We start from the raw sequence: 20,041 nt of genomic DNA, 5'->3' as shown, positions 1-20,041 counted from the left end.
CTCGTGATTCACACGCCTAGTCCCATTAATAAGCCATCTGAGAACTACAACTGGTACATTCTCAACGGATACCTCATCCTCTAAACCTGAATCCCACATAACTTTTGACACTATATTAGGGTTTGGAAGCTCACTATGGCACACTCGAACGTGCAGAGCATCGAATGGGAACAACCTTCGAGGCCAGCTGATGTTTGTCAGACAATTTTCAAGCTGATGGATCCTTGCAGGACCCCCTATTATTCAAATATCTGAACAGGCAGAATACAGCATTAAACTAATTTCTTCGGTTTATTTATCTACCTTTTTACAGAAATGTATTTAGATTACAGAACAGGACCATTAGGAACTGAAGGATGGGAAATATAAATAGAAAACATGGCCCCCGTCAGTTTTTGATAGCATGTAATGCCGGGGGCTATAACACTATAAAATTCACAATTGCGTCAAGGAAGAGAAACTCTGGCGACTTCGAAACACAACAAAGCTCCCTCATGGGTTGTCTCTAGATTCCACAGGTTCCAAAGAAGCAATTTCTTTCACAACTTGAGCTTTGTCAGCCTCAAATTCTTCATCCTCTGCAACAAAGCACGCTAAATTGTAAAGACTGGTGCCAACTGCCAAGCCGACCGTTACGATAGTTAATGATGATCCATCTCTTACCTTTATCGGTTTTGAAGTCAGCAAACAGCCTTATAAGCTTGCTTTTGTTTGCAACGAGTATGCTGATGATGTCCGGAGGTTTGTTTTGATTAGCAGCAAATAGCTGTAAAAATGTAAACATCTAAACATAAATAACTGTAGCACTTGAAAGTCCATTTGTTCAAAATGCAGCCTAACACAAAATATAGTACCTTGAACACATGAAACGCTTCTATCTGGATGCTCTTGCTGGACTCCTGCAATCGAGGGAATCCAATCATTATCACACAAATTTCAGTTGAACTAAATATTCTAACTTTTAGTCACTTCAAACAGAGATATATATTTTTCCACTTTTTTTGGGTCATCAATCAAACAAAGATGAATATTCTTCTTTTAATAAGTAAAATATGATGAGTAGTTTAGCTTCCCCATTAGTTCATCTCATAATCCAAAAGTGATATCCTTTTTTGTTAAATTAGGGATATCTTGGTGGTTCAAAATCTGATGGTCATGCCATGGGTGAGTCCTAAGGGCTCTGCCATGGCATGGTTCCACCGTCATAAAAAAAATAAAAAATAAAAAAAACCTGACGGTCATGTTACCTAGAAGTGGTAGATGAAAATGTTGCCATCTAGCCAAGAGGACCGATAGAAAATGAAAACGATGCCCTCTCAAAAGGAGGCCAAGAGTATAGCAATTTAAGGCCATTTAAGAGCATAAAAATGGAAAGAATACCAAGTGCATCATAAACTGACATAAAATCATAGTGAAGGTCTGTAGCAATTTAAAAAAAAGAAGGAAATATTAAGGAATCTGAGAGTATCGTACTCGGAGAAGATTCATAAGAATCCTCAAGTTGTCTCTTGAGCTCACATATCGAGTCATAGTGGCTGAATTTGAGCGATCCAGTAGTATATCTCCCAACAACTGTAACAAATTTAAAAAAAAAAAAGAAATCCCTTTTCAGCAAACATAAAGTCATGAGTTATTAACAGCAATTTCCCAAAGACCAACTCGCAAAGCAAACCTTTGCAGAGATACGGACACTGCAAGGATTGGGGGGGGGGGGGGGGGGGGAATCTTTTTTATAATTATTGGCCTAATGTTGGTTAAGTTGTATGTGTGGTATTTCCGGGATAGTCATGGTAGATATTCGTCCAAGGCTCGGACTTTACATCTTTCTTAGTTTAATTTATTTTTTCCTTTCTTTCCATTTAAATATTTGGGCCAAAGGTCAACCACTGGTCATACCTTGATCGCTTGTCGTCTGGTGATGTAATTAGCAGATTCCAGTAGCTTTGAGTTATACTCTGCAAAGAACTGAAAACAGCAAATCATGATCAATCAGAACCTTGGGGCAAGCTTTGCTCCTATAAACACATTTGAATGGGTGATTCACTTCATCCTCTCTCATTAGCTTAAGCTTTCACAAGACAAGCAGTTATTATCATGGTAACAAATGATCCTACTATCAAACTCAGCCTCCATATAATGTTTCCCATTAACCTAGCCTTTGGGGGTCTAGGTCCACACATAAGAGAGGTATCAGAATATTTGATCGAACTGTTAAATTCACCCATTCTAAACAAGTGGTGATTTTATGAGCACCACATCAATAGGAGTTTCCAACTTTTTGGCAATAATGAAAAGAACAGCAACAAGAATAGCAAGAATTTTTTTTTAAGTAAAAAAAATAACAGGATGTTTGGAAACAAAAATATGCTATGCAGAAATTCAATTACTATGATGGCCATACTCAAATGTAAAGCAAACATCAATCAAAGACTTCATCAAGCATGAGATCTTCAAAGACAAATTAGGGTGTTTGTGTGTAACAATGTAATCAAAATGAAAGAAAATTACCCAGCCATAATTCTTTGAAAGAAACTCAGCAACAGTCGATTTATGCCTCGTCAGGAGTTCCTGCAATAAAAAATGTACAATCACATCAGAATGACCCTAGTGCTATTGTGACATTTTAAGTGTGAACTAAACAAAATTACAGAGAAAAGGGCCCCAATACTGCCAAGGGAAACTTCAAATGAAATATTAAAAAAAACTATTTATATATTATAAAAGCAAAATGATTCTATGCAGAATTATGCAATACAGAGCTTCTCTCGATTATGATATTAGATAATTATGGGCTAGGAGACGCACTATTATTTTGATAAGTAGGAGATGCACTTACAAGAAAGAACAATGATATCTAAATGGAAAAAAGCTCAAGCATTCAATATGAATGCTTTGGCAGAATGGGAAGCACGATTGACAGCCCAACATAACAAAGGGCTGCAAAATCATGCAGTCCTAACTTCTCATATAGGAAGCCCACCACTAGCAGAAAGGTAGTTTTCTTAATAGTACTGCTAGAGCCACCGCTGGTAGCTCCCTGCTGGCTCTAGCATGTGTTTTTTTTTTCAGTTATTTTTTACAGAGATTTTTTTAATACTTTTAAATATTTAAAAAGAATCAAATAAATTTAGAACATTACTAAAAACACTTCCGTAATCATAAAGTAAAAAAAAAAAAAAAGTTATTAAAAAATACTTCCTTAATCACAAAGTAAAATAAAAAAATTACTTCGTGATTAAGGAAGCATTTTTTAATGATATTGTGAATTTTTTTCTTTTTTTAAAATATTTAAAATTGTTAAAAAAAATCTATATAAAAAAATAAAAAATAAAAACATATAAAAAAACACATGCGAGCCAGCGGTAGCTCCCGGGAGCTACCAGCGGTGGCTTAAGCATTATTCTTTTCTTAATAAGAAAAATTTTTTTTGATAAGTAAATTAATAAGAAAAACCTAAATTTGAATCAGCAGAGAAGCAAAGATTATGATTCATGGGTAGAACTGTCAGGTAGACTCAACCTTAAATGTTGCAGCAGCATCTGCAGCAATGTCAAAATTTGGAAGTTGAATATAATCAAAAAACTTCTTCATGTGCTTAGATTCCAAAACATATCTGCAATTAAACCAGAAACGCCTTTTAATTCATAAAGCCTACACCAAGCAAACATCATCAAGAACCAGCTTGAAATGATCTGAAATAAAGAATAGATAGTTCTAACTGGGAAGAAAACATATTAATTATTTAGTAACACAGCAGCTTGGTAGAAATGCCGAAGAACTTGGTCCAATAACGATATCTACTGGCAGAACTACTAACACCACAGTTCAATTGTATTAATAAGATTTGCTTTTACCTATTAAAAAAAACTACTAACACCACAATTGATAGAGAATTTATAGATACAGTAGATCGAAAAGGCAAAATCCATGCTATTTGCTCACCTTGCAACAATCTGGTGACGAATGCACTCCCTCAGCATTGCACCATAGTGTAATGCCATGTCCGTGTCTTCATAACTAAAAGGAACAACATTCTACCATTAGGACGAAGATTAACATCAGCCAATTGAATCGCTTATACTGGTAATTGCTTACCCTTCTGCCAAAATATCCATTAGATCTATGTTTGCTTCCAAGTAATCAGATGCAATTAGTCTTGAATGAACTTGTTGCCTTTGCAAATTTGCAACAACTTGAGTGGCATCTTTTCGAGCCTGCAAATGATGATCCATGTCAAAATTATTTTTGTATCCGTAAAAATTTTCATTGATCAAAAGAGTAGGCAAGAGCCCAAATATACGGGACATATACAATAGCAACGCCTAAGTGTGCTAGTTTAGTGATAGATCCATGCCAATTTTTTTTTTAATGAATTAAAACTTTATTGAGACAAGTAACAAGGCAAAGCCAAGTACACAGGACGTATACGAAAACTGAACCTATTACATGTCAGGAACTAGAAAAAGAAACAAGAAAATCATGGACACTAGCTCCATTAAATATAATAGCCGAAGCCCACTGAAATACGGAATTAAAGAAAAACATCTAAGTTCATCCACCAAGCATTCCTTATCTTCAAAGCATCGACCACTCCTCACAACCCAAATACACAACACAAGGCATAAATGGATCATATTCCAAACAGAGGCCATTTGCACATTACCCCCTTAAACCTCTCCAGCAAGCAAAAAGGTCCACCACCCTCCATGTCAAAATTAATACCAAGCTACGATTAGTAGCCACAAGCACAAGGTGTCAAATAGTAGGTGTTAGTCAATAAAAATATACTGTTGGGTGTTCCACTAACTTTCCTGCTAATTCAATTAAAAGACTTTCTTAGTAGTATGAGGGAACCTCTCAATAGTTTAATTAACCAGCTTCCAGAAATCTAGACATCCGGAAGCCAATAGAAGTTAAACTCATCAATTATGTAAATTATAACTATACTGTAAATAATAGGTTACAAGGGAACTAGCATAATAATAAGTCTTCGCTCATTACATTGGAAAGTTCATGCAGTTCTTCAGAAATTCAAGAAAAGCTTACAAATGGTTGAACTAATGGCAACTCGTCTAATAGGAGCACATGAAACTGCAGTATAACTCACAAACTAAACGTGACAACCCTAGTTGATTTTCTAAATACAGATTTCACTCCAAGAACTAATTCATGCTTACCTCCAAGTTCAACTTCGGAAGACACAAAATCAGAAGCCGTAGTGTGTTCTCTTTGAAAAACTCCTGAGTCAATTGTGCACAAGCTTCTGCAACTGGCTCGGATTCACTATTTCCATAAAGAATTGACTTCAGCTCCCTGATATTTTTACGTAACTCCAACACCTGCTGGGAATTGCAAAGTTAAGAACCAAGGAAAATAGCAAATTGGAGTGCATTAAATAAGCTGTGATACTCAACTGAAAAACTTACAAATACATGTAAACTAAAGTTAGAAAGATGCCAATATTCTAGCACCATATGCATTTTTTTTGTAAGTACCATCGTATTTGTTTTGAAGCAGACTGATTCCTATTTTCAATATCGCACTTAAAAAAAAAACTCATACTAAGCAGAGTTTAACCATAAAGTAACTGATAATGATAGACATGAACCATTACTGTAAAAATAATCAGGATGCAGAAGACATGTATCCACGAAGGTTCTCTAATAAAGTATACAATTTTTTTTCTCAAGTAACAGGGTAAATATAAGTGGCAGAGGATTTTGTGAAGATTCAGCCCCGAACTTTGGAAAAGAACTTCAACCCAGGTCAGCTTATGAATTAGGGCATCCACAACCGCCAACTAAGCGATAAGGATCACCCGTTGAATTCTAGATCTATTGCAATAGGAAATATGAATCAACGAAAATCATGGCCGGCATAATATCAGGTTTGCATGGCATCAAAGCTTAAAACAAAAAAACCACCGGTTTGTTGCGTTCCATATATCAACGATGTAACCTTCAGCTCTCCAAGTGCATACAAAACATTAATATCATAGATGAGTTGTTTTGTGGGTAATAATATCATAAATGAATTTATCAGATGCAAATAAATAACATAGAATTGGAAGTGTTAAATTGAATTTTACTGAAAGTGTGCAAGCATTGAACGAAATTCAGTGATTGAATTTTATAAACTCCATCAAGAACCAGAAATCAAGAGACACCACAACAGCCGAGCCAGATAGCACTATTACCTTGATTGAAGAAATTTTTTTGGTTTCAATGAGAAAAAAAAAATCCTAGACTTCTTTTTTTTTTTTACTAAAACAAATCTTTAACCGGAAAAAATAAGAATAAAAGATTCTCAAAATGCAGCATTATCCGGATCCGAAAATCCGAGCCGGATCCATTCGGACTCATTCCGCAGCCAAAGCTACGAACGGAGAGGGAGGGAGAGAGAGAGAGGGAATCGGAAACGAACCTTCTCCTCGCGCTTACTCTCACGGGAATCAGAGGTGCTGCCGCGCTGGACGTAGAGAAGCAGATCTCGGGTCTGGCGGACAACTTCCGCAGGGGTACGAGGCTTAGACTTGAAGAGGCCCTTCATCTTCGTCTTCTCCGAAGGAAGCAGGTGCTTCCGCTTCCGCTGCTAAACTATCCTCCCTCAAGCAGCCAATGATGAACTCGGCACACAGTTTCCCCTTGTGTGTATCTCTCTCTATCTCCGTCTCTCTACTTGGGTTTCTGATCTCTCGCTGGTGCCCAGCTTTGGCTTCCCAGACGAAGATGGCGATTACAGAGATATAAGGGATTTTTACTTCTTTCTTTTATTTATTTTTAATTATTATTATTATTATTATTATTATTCGTGAACTTATTCGGTTTCTATGCGAAAACGATTTTCTGTTGTTTTTTACTAAATACTGGGATTATTATTATTTGTATTATTATTAGGATGATTATTTTTATAAAATAGTTAATATCCTTTAAAAAAACCCTATGAGGTGGAAAGAAAGTACAGATTGATAGAGGAGGTGGCCGCAAAGTAGTGGCCAATTTAATAGCACAAGGTCAGTTTATATTAGAAAATACTCTCAATTTATTTTATTTTATCATTATAATTTTTATAAATTTTTATATAAAATATAATAAATAATTTAATTTTTTTAAATTTTAAAATAATAATAATATTAAAAAATAATATTTTATTCAATTTTTAATTTTTATCTCAATTCATCTCTTCCTAATTCATTTCATCTCAATTCACTATCCAAACCTAACCTAAGTTCATGAGAAGCACACATTTTTCACCATAGACGTGATCATGATCAAGAATATGGATATATGTTTGTATATAGTATTAAATTTGCACATCTTGGGATCAATTAATCTAAAACCATATTATTTTTAATTATTTTTTATAAGATTTAGAACATGTTGGAGTAATTAAAAACTTGAGATCTATATATTTTCCTGTTATTTTAATGCTTGATCTATCATTTTCACTTTTCAGTTTCAGCAAACACTCTAATCAAGTATTTTGTTGGGTTTGTTCTTTTGGAGTCTCACATTGGTGGGAGAGAATTGAAGAGCAGGCCTTAAGGCCTATAAATAGGATGTTTGGCCTCTTAGTTAATTACACTAAGTCATAAGTTTAATTAGTAACTTGTGACTCTAAGAAAAGTCCTCTATTAGCCTTTTCTTGTAAAAATGAAAGAGGTGAGAGTTAAAGTTTTACTAGTGGTAAAGATTTGTGGGTGTCATTTAGGGTAAGGAGAAAAATTATGTGATTATAATAATTTTCACATAATGTATTTTCTTCTCTAGATCTAGTGGTTTTTCTACTGTTTTTGGGAGTTTCCACGTAAATTTTTGTGTTGTTATCATTTCTCTGATTTTTTTTATATTTCACCAAAAAATAAATCCTGATGTGAATTTAGTAGGTCCAAATTACTAACATATTTATCCTATCTTCTGATAATGATTATCATTTCCAATCATTTTCACTTTACTTATTATTGTGTGCCTTATTTCACTTTAAAAAAAAAAAAAAACTAAAAATAAAAATCACACCTTTATTTATTTTCTGGATAACAGAAGAGGATAAAAGAGGTGTTTGGCCAAGTTCCATCCAAGACGGATGCCTTTCCACCTTCACATTCACATGCCACACATCAATCATTTAATGCCTTACCCTGAAACCCACTTTGCATCCATCTTTTCTTCATGCCATCACTCTTCATCTTCAAAATGTGGATTTCAACCACAAAGCTCCTTTTTGGTGAGACTTGAGATCGAAAAACCACTGCTGCAACAAGTTTTTTTGTGGACAAGATCGATAGCCTTTTCAATAGACCACATGCATCATTTCTTCATTATCAATTATTTTTCTCACAATTTTTTCGTTATTTTCTCTTGCTCCCAATACAGAAGTGGGTTCCATTTGTCTTAATATTTATTGTTTATTTTTCCCTTCTGATCTTCCTTGTATGCTCAAACTATCTTTCTATTTCTCTCCCCTTTTTTCAAATGCATGTCTAAGCAGTAGCGGAACCAGAACTTTTATTGTGTTACACATTTATATAAAATAAAATAAAAACTAAAAAATCATAAAATATAACTATATGTAAAATTAGATCTCAATAATTTGTTACATAGACATAGAAATATAATTCTAAAAATCACAACTTAATATATGTTTCAAATTTTTGACAATAATATTTTATGGAATAATATTAATCTATTATTATTTTTATAATGAAATATTTAAAATTTATTTTCTTCATAAAATTATCAAGTGATATTTTAAAAGGTCATCTTTTATTTTAGTATGTAAGTTAATTTATCAAGTTTCATGCAAAATCTAAATATTTTTGTGTCACATTAAGTATATAATGTTATAATTGAGACCTTAAATATTTTTTTTACTCAATGAAGTCTAGATCAGGATAAAACCTCTCAACTAATTTTCATGTAAATCACCAATCTTAAATGATTTTTCTTGTATTTTAATTTTAGATTCCATATTAAAAAGTTTAATATTGTATAACAAAAAAAACTTGGAGATCCATATAAAAATGTTTATTATTTTTCCTAAACTTAATTTTAATTTAATTTTGGTGATGCCACATCCTTGAAAATAAATAATATATAAAACTATACAAAATTTTGGAACTATAGGCAAAAAATTGAAGAAAGATATTTTTAGGTATATTGACATTTTTAAAAAGTTAAAATAATATATGGGGATTGTAAATTTTTTTGGAGGCATTTGCTATATTTAATAATTTATAGAATTATAAATAAAATAATTGGTATATTTTGAATTTTTTAAAAACTTATTTTTTGGGGGAGGAGGAAGGCCATGGCCCCCTTAGACATAAGGTAGGTTCGCCATTGTGTCTAAGTGCACATTTAGAATTGCGGTGAAAAATATAGATTGTAACTTTAAGATTTATAGCTTAAAGCATTAATATTGGATTCATCAGTTTTATCTTTAAAATTTGATGAAAAGTATATATTTTTCATAAATTCAAAATCTTTATATCTTTACATTAGATTAGCCATTGGATTCATTAAAATAATAATATAATAATATTTTTATTTTTATTGCATATTTTATAATTACACTAGCCATATGTTAATTAATAATTTAATTCGATACTTAAATTATTGTTTATCAAGTAACTTTTTTTTCAACCAAATAATCCGATAAATGGAAAACCAAGTAATTCGGCAAATAGATTGTACATTAGCAGGAACACCAAATTGCAGATTACGCCCAATAGAGTAAAACAGTAATGAAATCAATGTCTATTTCACATAGTTAATATATTTGTGAATAAACAAAAATGGATTTACACCTGAAGAAAAAAAGATTGGAAAGTACTCCTAGTGCAGAGGAATGGCAGCTCTCTTTGTTACAAGCCAAAGATGATGATTTTGTTAATAAAATAACATGGATACCAATAAATAGTGGATATTTAAATTTGAAGATATTTGAAATGTACTATAGTTTACAATTTCAGATTTTGAAATATTGTGAATCCAATGCAATGATTTTAAAGCCAAATTAATCAAATTTTGAATATTAGACTTATTTGATGAGTCCAATACGAATGCTCCAGAACTTAAATAATAAGTTATACTATTAAAAAATTATTTACTATTTGATAATCATATGTTTAAGGTTCCATTTGGATACAAAAACAGTTTCATCTCATCTCATCTCATTATTACAATTTTCTCAAATTTTCATACAAAATATAATAAACAATTCAACTTTTTCAAATTCTAAAACAAAAATAATATTAAAAAAAATATTCTAATAATATTTTATTCAACTTTCATCTAAAACCATCTCATCTAATCTCACTATTCAAACAGGACCTAATACACTTTTAAACATGCTACTCTTGTTTGAAAGTAAATTAAAAAAAAAATTCTAAAATAGAAATGACAATTATTTAAATTTTTAAAAAGTATGTTCATATTTTTTAAAGTTTGAAAATTATAATTATCTTAAAGTTGTATGAGTATTTTCGTCCATTGATATTTTTTTAAAATTTGAATTACATTTCATATTATTTAAAAAAGCACATTCGAGAAAAACATCAAACATACTTTTTAAAACTCCATTTCTTTGCTTACGGATACTCTTCCACAAAATTCACATGAAAATCTCCCATTTTCAGTTCATAATTTAGTATGCATGAAATTATGAGGTTTTCAAACGTTTGTGAACCTTTATTCTTTTGCAGGCCTCCATATATTTTCGCTAGATCCAAGTCCAACTGGTTTATAGTTAGATAACTCGTCACACGGATTCTTGGAGCCCTGAGTATAGCATTGATGTGGGTTCGTGAGCTATTTTATTGAAACGGCCTTCTTGAGCTCAAAACTCTGTGGCCCATTACGTCCAAGGAACAAGCCCTTAAGGAAAGTTGGATAGTCGTGTCTCAGCGTGAGAATGCATTGCAGGAGTCATGGGATAGATGCGCTCGCTGTTTCATGAGAAAATGGCTTGACACTTATGCATGGGGGAGGTGCGTTTTACCGGAAACCATTTAGAATTCGCTTAATAATAATATGCTCTTTCAAGCGTGGTAGCGAAGGGAAAAGGAAATATCCCGTTTAGATATAAGAAGTGTTTTATCTTATTTTATCTTATATTATCTTATCATTATAATTTTTTTAAATTTTCATACAAAATATAATAAATAATTCAACATTTTCAAATCTCAATATAATAATAATATTAAAAAATAATATCTTAATAATATTTTATTTAATTTTTAACTTTTATCTCAATTTATTTTATTTTAACTCAATAAAAGGAAAATTATGCTGTTTTAAATACTCTAACCACACTGGGTTGAAGTTTTATTTGTAAAAAGAGTTTTTGATACACAATGTATCTCAGTTGGGCCACTGATGTGGATAAAAGTTGTTGACCCATTAAAGAGAGAACTTGACTTAGCCTTGCGGTTTTAAAGTGTAATTGCGTGGAACCAACAGTATAGGGGTTTTGAATTAGAGTGAGTCCATGTGGTCACTATACAAACCGCATCTTAAGACCATAGAAAGAAAATCAAGGGATGAAAAACAGAGGATATACAGGGCACGAAAATGGTCAGTAGCACCTAGCTAGTCTCATGTCAAGAGCATTACTCTTAGGCCTGATTTGAATACAAGACTAGTTTCATCCAATTTAATCTCATTTTATTATTATAATTTTTTTAAATTTTTATATAAAATATAATAAATAATAATATAAATAATATTATAATTCAAAATAATAATAATATTAAAAAATAATCTTCTAATAATATTTTATTTATTTTTTATCTTTCATATCAACTTATTTCATTTCAATTCACTATCCAAACAATACCTTAATAGATTTGGACAAAATTTAATTTTAGTGATTAGAGTGAATATATCGGTCATAATATATATATATATATATATATATATTATTCTCGGACATTAAACCCTAAAATTCCTTCGAGACAGAGTCACAAGGTTGTGGGTCTCTATCTCTCAACCTCAGGTCAGCTTTGACTCCCTACTGTACTGGGGTCGGCCAGCGAACGATTCTCCAAGCTCCTTCGCGTGCGGGCCGGTCATTGGTGATGCAAATTGTCTTCCACTGACGTTAGAGAAACGTTAGATACAAATTTTAAATAGATAAATTTTATATAATTTTTTTATAAAATAATAAATTTTATTAATAAATAATAATTTTTTTTACATTTTTTTAAAGTAGAGTTTATTTTTTTATAAATGCTTGTATGGAATTTATCTATTTGAAACTTATACAAATTATTTCTCTAAGTAAAATATTCGTTCCAACTCTTCACCCAAGTTGATTTTGGTACGAAAGCAAGCTTTTGATGGAGATGACCAGCGTTGCCTGGAGCTACAGTATTTATACACCGTTCATGGGATGTAAAAGTTAATCCCCGATCATTGAAATCCTCTAAACATTAGGACCCGATCTTTATAAACATGTTGTCATGCGGCATAAGTTGGCAAGGTATAAACATAGAGGCATTTATGTAACAGAGATTCAACCCGTCTCCCTCTTTCTCATCGAAGGGATTGAATTTGAGGACCTTGCTATGATCCTGAGGGCCTCGTGCCCATAATAAATAAAAATAACACCAAATTCGATAATGATATATAAATAAATAAAAACAATAACTGAAAATCAAAGATAACACAAATCTATAAACCAACAAAAGCTCTCACTTCATATATAAGATTTATTCTCCATATCCATCGGTCATCACAAATCAAGCAACCAAAGATCGATCGATGTTACATTAACACAGCTAAAAACCACCCACCAACCAACTTCACAAAGTAGTCGATAGTACATAATATCGGTCCTTCAAGCTTTCAAAGGCGTGAAAGAGGTGAGCTTTTTAAAATTCTCCCAGGGTTTCTCCCACACAATAGCCTGATAGTTCTTGGTCACGCCCCCGTCCTTTGCCACCACGACAAGACGATAGTTCGTGCCGGAAACTACCTGGGTCTCGCCCTTCACCACATTCTGGAACTTCAGGCTGGCCTTGGACGTCTTGTTGTACTCGGACACGGCGAACTCCCCGATCTCCTTCACGTGCGGGTCTTCGACGTTCTTAATCGGCTGCCACCCGCCGAGAAGCGGCCCTCTGGGGCCGCCGCGGCGGAGAAGATGGGGAGGAAGAGAAAGGTAAGAAGGTAAAAGAACTGGGCTTTCATTGTAACCGTCGAATTTTCTGTAACGGGTTATAACGGGCAAGTCGTGAGGTATGAAAGGTTGCTTGGTTGGGTATATATAGCCTATAGGGGTCGTGGGACGAGGATAACGGCTAGCTGTAGGGTGGGGAATTTTGGTCAGGCGGGGATAAGGTTTCGGGCTTGGAGTTTGTGGGGAATTACGGTCTGGGAGCAGTAGCGCTTAACCATGAATGCACCGACATGTGTTGCGTGGAGGAGACGTGGAGAGAGCCGTGTGTTTTGGTCGTGGTGGGGTCTTTGGCGGATCTACAGCCGATGGAGAGTTGGGATTGTACACGTGTCAGCGGTTGATCAACTTGAGAGGTGGCTAATGGGGGCTGGAGTGGAGTGGATTAGGTTTCGGGTTTGGAAGTCTTTAGAGCGTGCAATTGGGGCAGCGTGGGGTCCAGTCGAGTTGTCCCTGTAATTCGGACACTCGAATTACAGACAATCCATGAGACGGATGTCGTAGATTTCGTAGGAACTATGTGCTGTAATCCACCCAATCAAGCAAAGAATTAAAATATGAAGAAGATTTCAGAAAATGGACATGAAAACTACCGGAAAGCAACTAATGTTACAAATCCCTTTTAAAAATCTGTGTATAAACATATAGATAGTGTCAAAATCAAATGAATAACTTTCTTTTTAAAAGTTTAAGTATATGTTAATTAGTTAGTATTTTTAATCCATATTTTTTCTCACAAGAGGAAAGGATTAGGAAAAATTCTTTTTCCAATATAATATAAATTTATTCGTTTGGTCCAAAACTATGAACTTAAAAGACGGACATGAATGGAGGAGCCCGTGACCTCTCAAATCACCAAACACTGGTGCTAATCTAGCACCGAGTCCGCGTTTTGTCACTTTGAGATTACATATTTGATTAAGTAACGCGTTATAAAGTGAGACTCAGCCCAATTTAGCTGAAAACGTAACCGTGTTGTTTTCATTTTATGTTTTACGGTTTATTTTCATAACTTATATCATTTAATTATTGTAATTTTTTAAAATTTTCACACAAAATAAATTAAACAATTCAACTTTTTCAAATCTTAAAATAAAATCATATTAAAAAAATATATTCTAACAATATTTTATTCAACTTTTAACTTTCATCTCAATTCATTTACGAAAACAAACGATGTTACTCTATATATGCTTATTGATTTGTCCCGTGGATTAGCTCATTTTGGAATCACACAATTCCTAGAAGGTAAGTGCTATAACCACAAAAATAAATTTATAAAAGTAAATTTATAAACTGACGTTATTTCATTTGATATGTTAAATTTACTTTACAATAAAAATATGTTTAAAATTTGACATACCACATCAAATCACGTCAGTTTGTTAATTTATTTTTACAAAATGACTCTATGACGAAAGCATATCTCTTGTTGGAATTAATAATAGCTTAGTTTTACACATTTATCTCATTAGTAGATAGCTTTATTATATTTAGTTTAGGTTAATTCATATATGCATATTATAGGTTGTTTTAGAATAATATTATTTTCTTAAGTTTGTGCTTTAAATGAGTCTTAATGCATAAATATGTTTTTTTGTAAAATTTGAAAGTAATTCGGATCAAGAAATAAAGAAATAAATCACAAAAAGAAATCGTAAGAAGTCCAAGTCCGAAAAGTATTAGGAGACTACTTGGATATACATTAGTATTTTAATCATAACTTTCCACTCACACATCCCTATTGATGTGATTCATGATGGATTAAAAAGCTATCTTAAAGGACTACAAATTTGTATGTGATAAGGATGTCTAAATTCTCACTCCTGAATTCGTAAACGATTGCCAATTTAAGTCAAGTTAGATTATTTTTTATTCGAAAATCAAGAAAACGTTAAGGTTTCTTTTATACCTGGGAGAAGCATGTCATGAGGAGGGAATTGAGTAGGAGGAGAACAGGAACAATTTTAGTTTATTGTTTTTTTTATTTTTTGATGGATTGATAAACACCTTGCTAAGTTGTAGGCTATACCCCAATCATCTTTTGGTATGTTCTTAACAATTTATTTATGGTTTTTATGTTTAAGTTTTGGTGTTTTTTGATTGATTTATCATCCAAGAAAAGAGATTTATTCTGTATAATTCTTTGATTTATCGTAGACTTCGAGAACGTTGAATGCTTAGAATTTCTTGCGCATAAATTCTCTAGATCTGTTTTGCCTAAAATCAACCAAATTCATTAAACTATTTTTGAAAAGTAATATGTGTTTAATGGCTAAATCGTCATACCAAGATCATCATTTGTATGAATTTTAATTGAATTATAAAATAGATTGTTGAAACTATCATTAGATGCGTTGTATGCGAATCTCGAAGCCTTGGTGTTTTAAGATATTGATATTTTTTTCCATAGTTTTTTTTTTTTTTCAGCAACTCAATCAACCCTTGATAATCTTTTCTATTAAATTTTCTTGTTCTATTTGATTTTCTTGCTTTAGATTGCAATTCTACATCCTTTTCTGTGGATTCGATTTCGGATTCACCGATTTATTACTGTGCTACAATCCTACACTTGGGAGCATTATTAAAGTCGTAACAAGTTTTTTGAGCCGTTGCTTGGAAAGGCAGCGTGGTTGAAGCAACCCATTTTTTATAAGGAGGTTTGTTGAGTTGTGAATTTCTTCACAATTTCAGAAATATCTCTCCAAAGTAAAATACAACTTGAATCTCTATCCAAAATTATGTATCAACTCAATACTTATTATCGTAAACTTACGTAATTTCATGTGATATATTAGATTTATTTTACAATAAAAATATATTCAAAATTTTATATATCACATCAAATCACGTCAATTTATTAATTTATTTTTACAAAATGACTTTATAACTGAAGCATTTCTCTTGTTGGATTGATAAACGCCAGGTGATAACTCTACCAATCTTGCATATTTAATTGTGTTTGCATGAGATAAATGTACAAAACACCCCAAAGAAATGCAATAATAACATGCCGACCTTTAGTTTCCTAATATATGTATATTTTTTTAATTGAATCATATTCTTTCCTTGTGGCTATACAAGTAGCCTTCATTTGCCAAGGGGATAGTAAAAACTGGTTCCATGGGCATGCCCCCGAGAATTTGCAGGATATTGCAACCACATTTGGGAATTTTCCATGTTACAAAACGTCTTTATTTATCCCAAAAACAGAAGCTCCTGCAATAGAAATAAAAAGTCGTGAATCAGCCACAAACCCAGATCAATTTAATCGTTTTAACCAGCTAAAATAGATCAAGGAATTAGCGGATGAAAGGAAAAGGATTAATTACCAAGCGTAGGCATCAGAATGGACAGTGCAGCAATTGCTGCAATCTTAAGTGGCAATCCAATCTTGATCATATCCTTTACTTCAATGTATCCAGTCGCAAAGCCAACAACATTTGATGGTGTTGCCGTGGGAAGTAGGAAAGCAAGCTGCGCTCCAATGGCTCCAGGGATCATGAGAAGGAGCGGGTGCACGTGCATGGTTTCGGATATTTGGGCAAGAAGAGGGACTACCAGTGTGGTAGTGGCGTTGTTGGATGTGATGAACTCTGTCAAGATACTGCTAACAAGACAGACAGCTGGGGCAATGGCTAAGTATGGAGCTCTCTCTAAGAAATCTAGGGTTTTTGATAGCATTTCAGCGAGGCCACTAGACTGGACTCCATCTGCTATGGCAAACCCAGCTCCTAGAAGCAGAATAAGGTCCCAGGGTAGCTTCTTGCATTTGTTCCAGTCCATCAGCCTCTCTCCCTTTTGCTTCTTGTTTGGAATTATGAACAGCAAAGTTGCCATCATCACCTGGATAATTAAGAGCCAACTTCTGAGGAATAAAGTTTGTTCTAAGGGAAGGAAAACCAATCGATAAGCAGTTGATGTTTTGGAAATTGTAGTTATTGAGTTGGAGTTCTCACACTAACTGTTCCATCACCAGCGCGGCCATTGAAAAGAGCTCCCCAACCAGGAATGTCCTCTGTTATGCTTCTTGTCATCCACAAAACTATCAGCATCTGCACAAACCTATTATATTAATCTAAAAGCCATTCCCCATATTATTATCATTCTACTCAATACATTACAATGCTTGGCGACGCACCCCAAACACAGTCAGCACCATCTTCTCGGCAAAAGCCATTGGACCTGCTCCAACCAGAGTAAAGATCAAAACTTGATCAGGTTTATATAATGTTAAGAGTATCGGTAGCTTTAGAGGGTTGTTTTCACTTTTCACTTTTCAGTCTTACCCAACAGTTCAAGCTCCCTCTTCAAATTGGCTTTGTCCAAATAAGCAGAGAGAACCTGCCCTGAATCCCTTGTGCAATAGAACAAACAAAGTATACCCCACAATGCAAAAAGGATCAACAAAGCCAAAGGGAATCCAAAAAAGAACCATTTGCTGAAGCTGATAGGCTGTTCGTGAGGGAATAAGCTCTTCCACAAGCCCGCCAATATGAGGTTGACACCAGTCCCAGTAAGGGTGCTCATCCCTCCCAGGGCAGTAGAGTACAACACCCCAAGAATCACTGCCCTGCAGAACTTATTCTCAGCGTTGGATTGAGTAGGGCCCGTGGGAATGCGCTGTATGATTCCGGTGGCCACCGGCATCATCATCACTGTCGCCGCCACGTTGTGCATCCACATGCTTACGAAGGCTGAGGTGGCGCATATCCCCAGAAGTAGGAGTGGAGGGTTCAATGGATCTCCACAAAATATAAGCGTTATCTGTTTGTCCCCACGTGCAGAGATATGAGCGGTGAGCCAAACTAATTCACTAGAAGCCTTTGTACGATAAAGTAGATACTTCATGAATTAAGAAAATGAAAAATTATGGAAGTTCCAGAGCAGAGCAGGCAAGAGGTGATCAAATACTGGAGAAAGAGATAAATTTGTTTCTTTTCTTTCCTTCATCGTCTTCTTAGCTTTCTTGTTTTTTAGAAGCCAAAATCCTCGTATGACTAATAATATGTAGCTCTAAGAATCAAACTGAATTGAGGAATGATTACACAATTAAAGTGTTAAAGTGGTATTTGTCTTTGTTTTCCTATTTCTTTTGATTTTTTGAGTCATTTTATGAAAAGCCAACGATTATGGAAGTTTGTAACGTTTCTTCCTATGGTGTTGACGAATGATAAGAACGCTCTAAATCTGTTAACTATAGAACAAAAATTTACCCAAGAAAAGGAACGGATAGCTATTTTCAGAAGAAATCCAGTAAAGACCATTCAAAAATACAAGTGGATTAGAGAAAGATGATAGGTGGGGTGGGGTGGGGGGGGGGGGGGGGGGGTGGGTGGGGAGGAGAAGGAATGAATGGTTGCTAGGAACTCACATTCAAGGCCAATCTTCTGTGAATGTTGTAATGCTCGACAGCAAGAGCAAGTATGAAGCTGCCTAAAACAAGGGCAATCACATCGTCCACGTAAGAGTGCGCAACCTCATCGGCAGAGGAAATCCCAAAAAGTGGGAGGAGGAAGAGCGGGGACATGGAGGTCACGGGCATGGGCACGGCCTTAGTGAGCCACCAAGCAAAGACCCAGGCAAGAATGGCCAACATGTTGCGACCGGCCACGGGGGCATCCAGCTTCACCCAGAGGCAAATGATGGAGGCCAGAAGTGGTCCGAGGATGATGGAGAAGTTTTTGGGCGTAAATATGGATGTTAGAGTGGAACGGAAGCTTTGCCCCCTTTGGATCTCGTCATTAATGGGAGAAGTGGGTTCTTGGGGTCATCGGAGATGGAATTAGCCATGTGATCACTGTTCTTTTCCTTGAGAGATGAAGAGAGAGATGGTAATATAAATGGACTTGGATGATCGGTTCTTTTGAAAGTTGGAGGAGAGATTTAGAAGACAAGTTCAATTTTTCTTTTATTATTGGTGTAGTTTTGGATTAAGCAAATGAATGTGAATTATTGCTAAGAGGTAAGGCCAACTTACTTATCCAACACAAAAATGTCGTAGATTCCAACATTTGTGGGTAGGTCCATCTAGACGGTCCACACATGTTAGTTTTACTGTTTCCAACCACTGCCTCATGATTGAGATGATTGTACTTCCAATTTCACCTTCCAATAATTTTATTTGGTTTAAAACCTTTAAATAAAATTATTTTATATAATTCAAACTATATGTTTTTTATGAAGAGATTTTGTTCGAATCTCAAAAGTATTTGGCAATAGTCTAGCTAAGTTTAAGAATGTGTTTGGATATTGAAGTGAGTTGAGTTGAGATGATAAAATATTATTAGAATATTATTTTTTAATATTATTATTATTTTAAGATTTGAAAAAATTGAATTGTTTATTATATTTTGTATTGAAATTTGAAAAAGTTGTAATGATGAGTTGAGATGAGTTGAGAGTAATTCAAGATTCAAACAAAGCATTAAGTCTAAATTTTTTCTTTTTATGAGTTAAAATACTTGCATTAGAGTATTCTCAATAGATTAGTTAAAAACTAAATCTTCAATAGATTTAACTATTATAACATAAAATGATATCACAATAAATTATCTAAATTAATAATTATAATTTAGCTATAGTCACTTCTAAAATAGTTTCTAAATTTGGAAGTAACTATTCATACATCAAATACATTTTATATCAATTATTTCTCTCTCTCTTTTAAATGAAAATTGAAAAAATATAATTAGAATATGGTTACTAATTAATATATAATATTATGAATAGTAAAATATGATAAAATAAAATAAATTCATAATTAAAAAAAAATAAAATATTTTTAAAATTATTAATTACTCATTACTGTATAATGAATAGATGGATAATCTAATATAGAGATTTGATGTGAATAGTCAAAGTC

At 33.7% G+C, this 20,041-nt stretch overlaps 3 protein-coding genes and 1 long non-coding RNA gene across 4 annotated transcripts; 1 reads left to right on the top strand and 3 right to left on the bottom strand.

Moving 5' to 3' along the window:
- Window positions 1-193: 193 nt before the first annotated feature.
- LOC121264940 (putative MO25-like protein At5g47540) lies at window positions 194-6,816 on the bottom strand. The gene is made up of 11 exons (XM_041168325.1): window positions 6,424-6,816; window positions 5,178-5,339; window positions 4,096-4,214; window positions 3,943-4,017; window positions 3,520-3,613; window positions 2,509-2,568; window positions 1,897-1,965; window positions 1,474-1,572; window positions 855-899; window positions 664-766; window positions 194-578 (listed from the first exon to the last, which is right to left on the bottom strand). Exons 1-11 carry the CDS (start codon window positions 6,547-6,549, stop codon window positions 493-495), a joined length of 1,038 nt encoding a protein of 345 aa, XP_041024259.1. The 5' UTR covers window positions 6,550-6,816; the 3' UTR covers window positions 194-492.
- A 5,858-nt stretch (window positions 6,817-12,674) lies between these two features.
- LOC121266272 (cysteine proteinase inhibitor 5) lies at window positions 12,675-13,358 on the bottom strand. The gene is given in 2 exon segments (XM_041170049.1): window positions 12,675-13,122; window positions 13,125-13,358. Coding segments are annotated over 2 exon segments (351 nt in total). The 5' UTR covers window positions 13,191-13,358; the 3' UTR covers window positions 12,675-12,837.
- Window positions 13,359-16,103: 2,745 nt separating this feature from the next.
- On the bottom strand, window positions 16,104-19,097 carry LOC121266003 (tonoplast dicarboxylate transporter). Its single transcript, XM_041169689.1, is given in 7 exon segments — window positions 16,104-16,395; window positions 16,509-17,022; window positions 17,136-17,231; window positions 17,318-17,361; window positions 17,466-17,943; window positions 18,551-18,924; window positions 18,927-19,097. Coding segments are annotated over 7 exon segments (1,587 nt in total). The 5' UTR covers window positions 18,970-19,097; the 3' UTR covers window positions 16,104-16,357.
- Window positions 18,385-18,690, top strand: LOC121266004. Its single transcript, XR_005940724.1, has 2 exons — window positions 18,385-18,487; window positions 18,523-18,690. It is a non-coding gene; the product is annotated as an uncharacterized LOC121266004 (long non-coding RNA).
- Window positions 19,098-20,041: the final 944 nt, after the last annotated feature.

The sequence above is a fragment of the Juglans microcarpa x Juglans regia genome, chromosome 5D (assembly GCF_004785595.1).
Source record: "Juglans microcarpa x Juglans regia isolate MS1-56 chromosome 5D, Jm3101_v1.0, whole genome shotgun sequence".
Taxonomy (NCBI): Eukaryota; Viridiplantae; Streptophyta; class Magnoliopsida; order Fagales; family Juglandaceae; genus Juglans; species Juglans microcarpa x Juglans regia.
The sequence above is the reverse complement of the archived record's forward strand: the minus strand, read 5'-3'. Positions and strand labels throughout refer to the sequence as shown.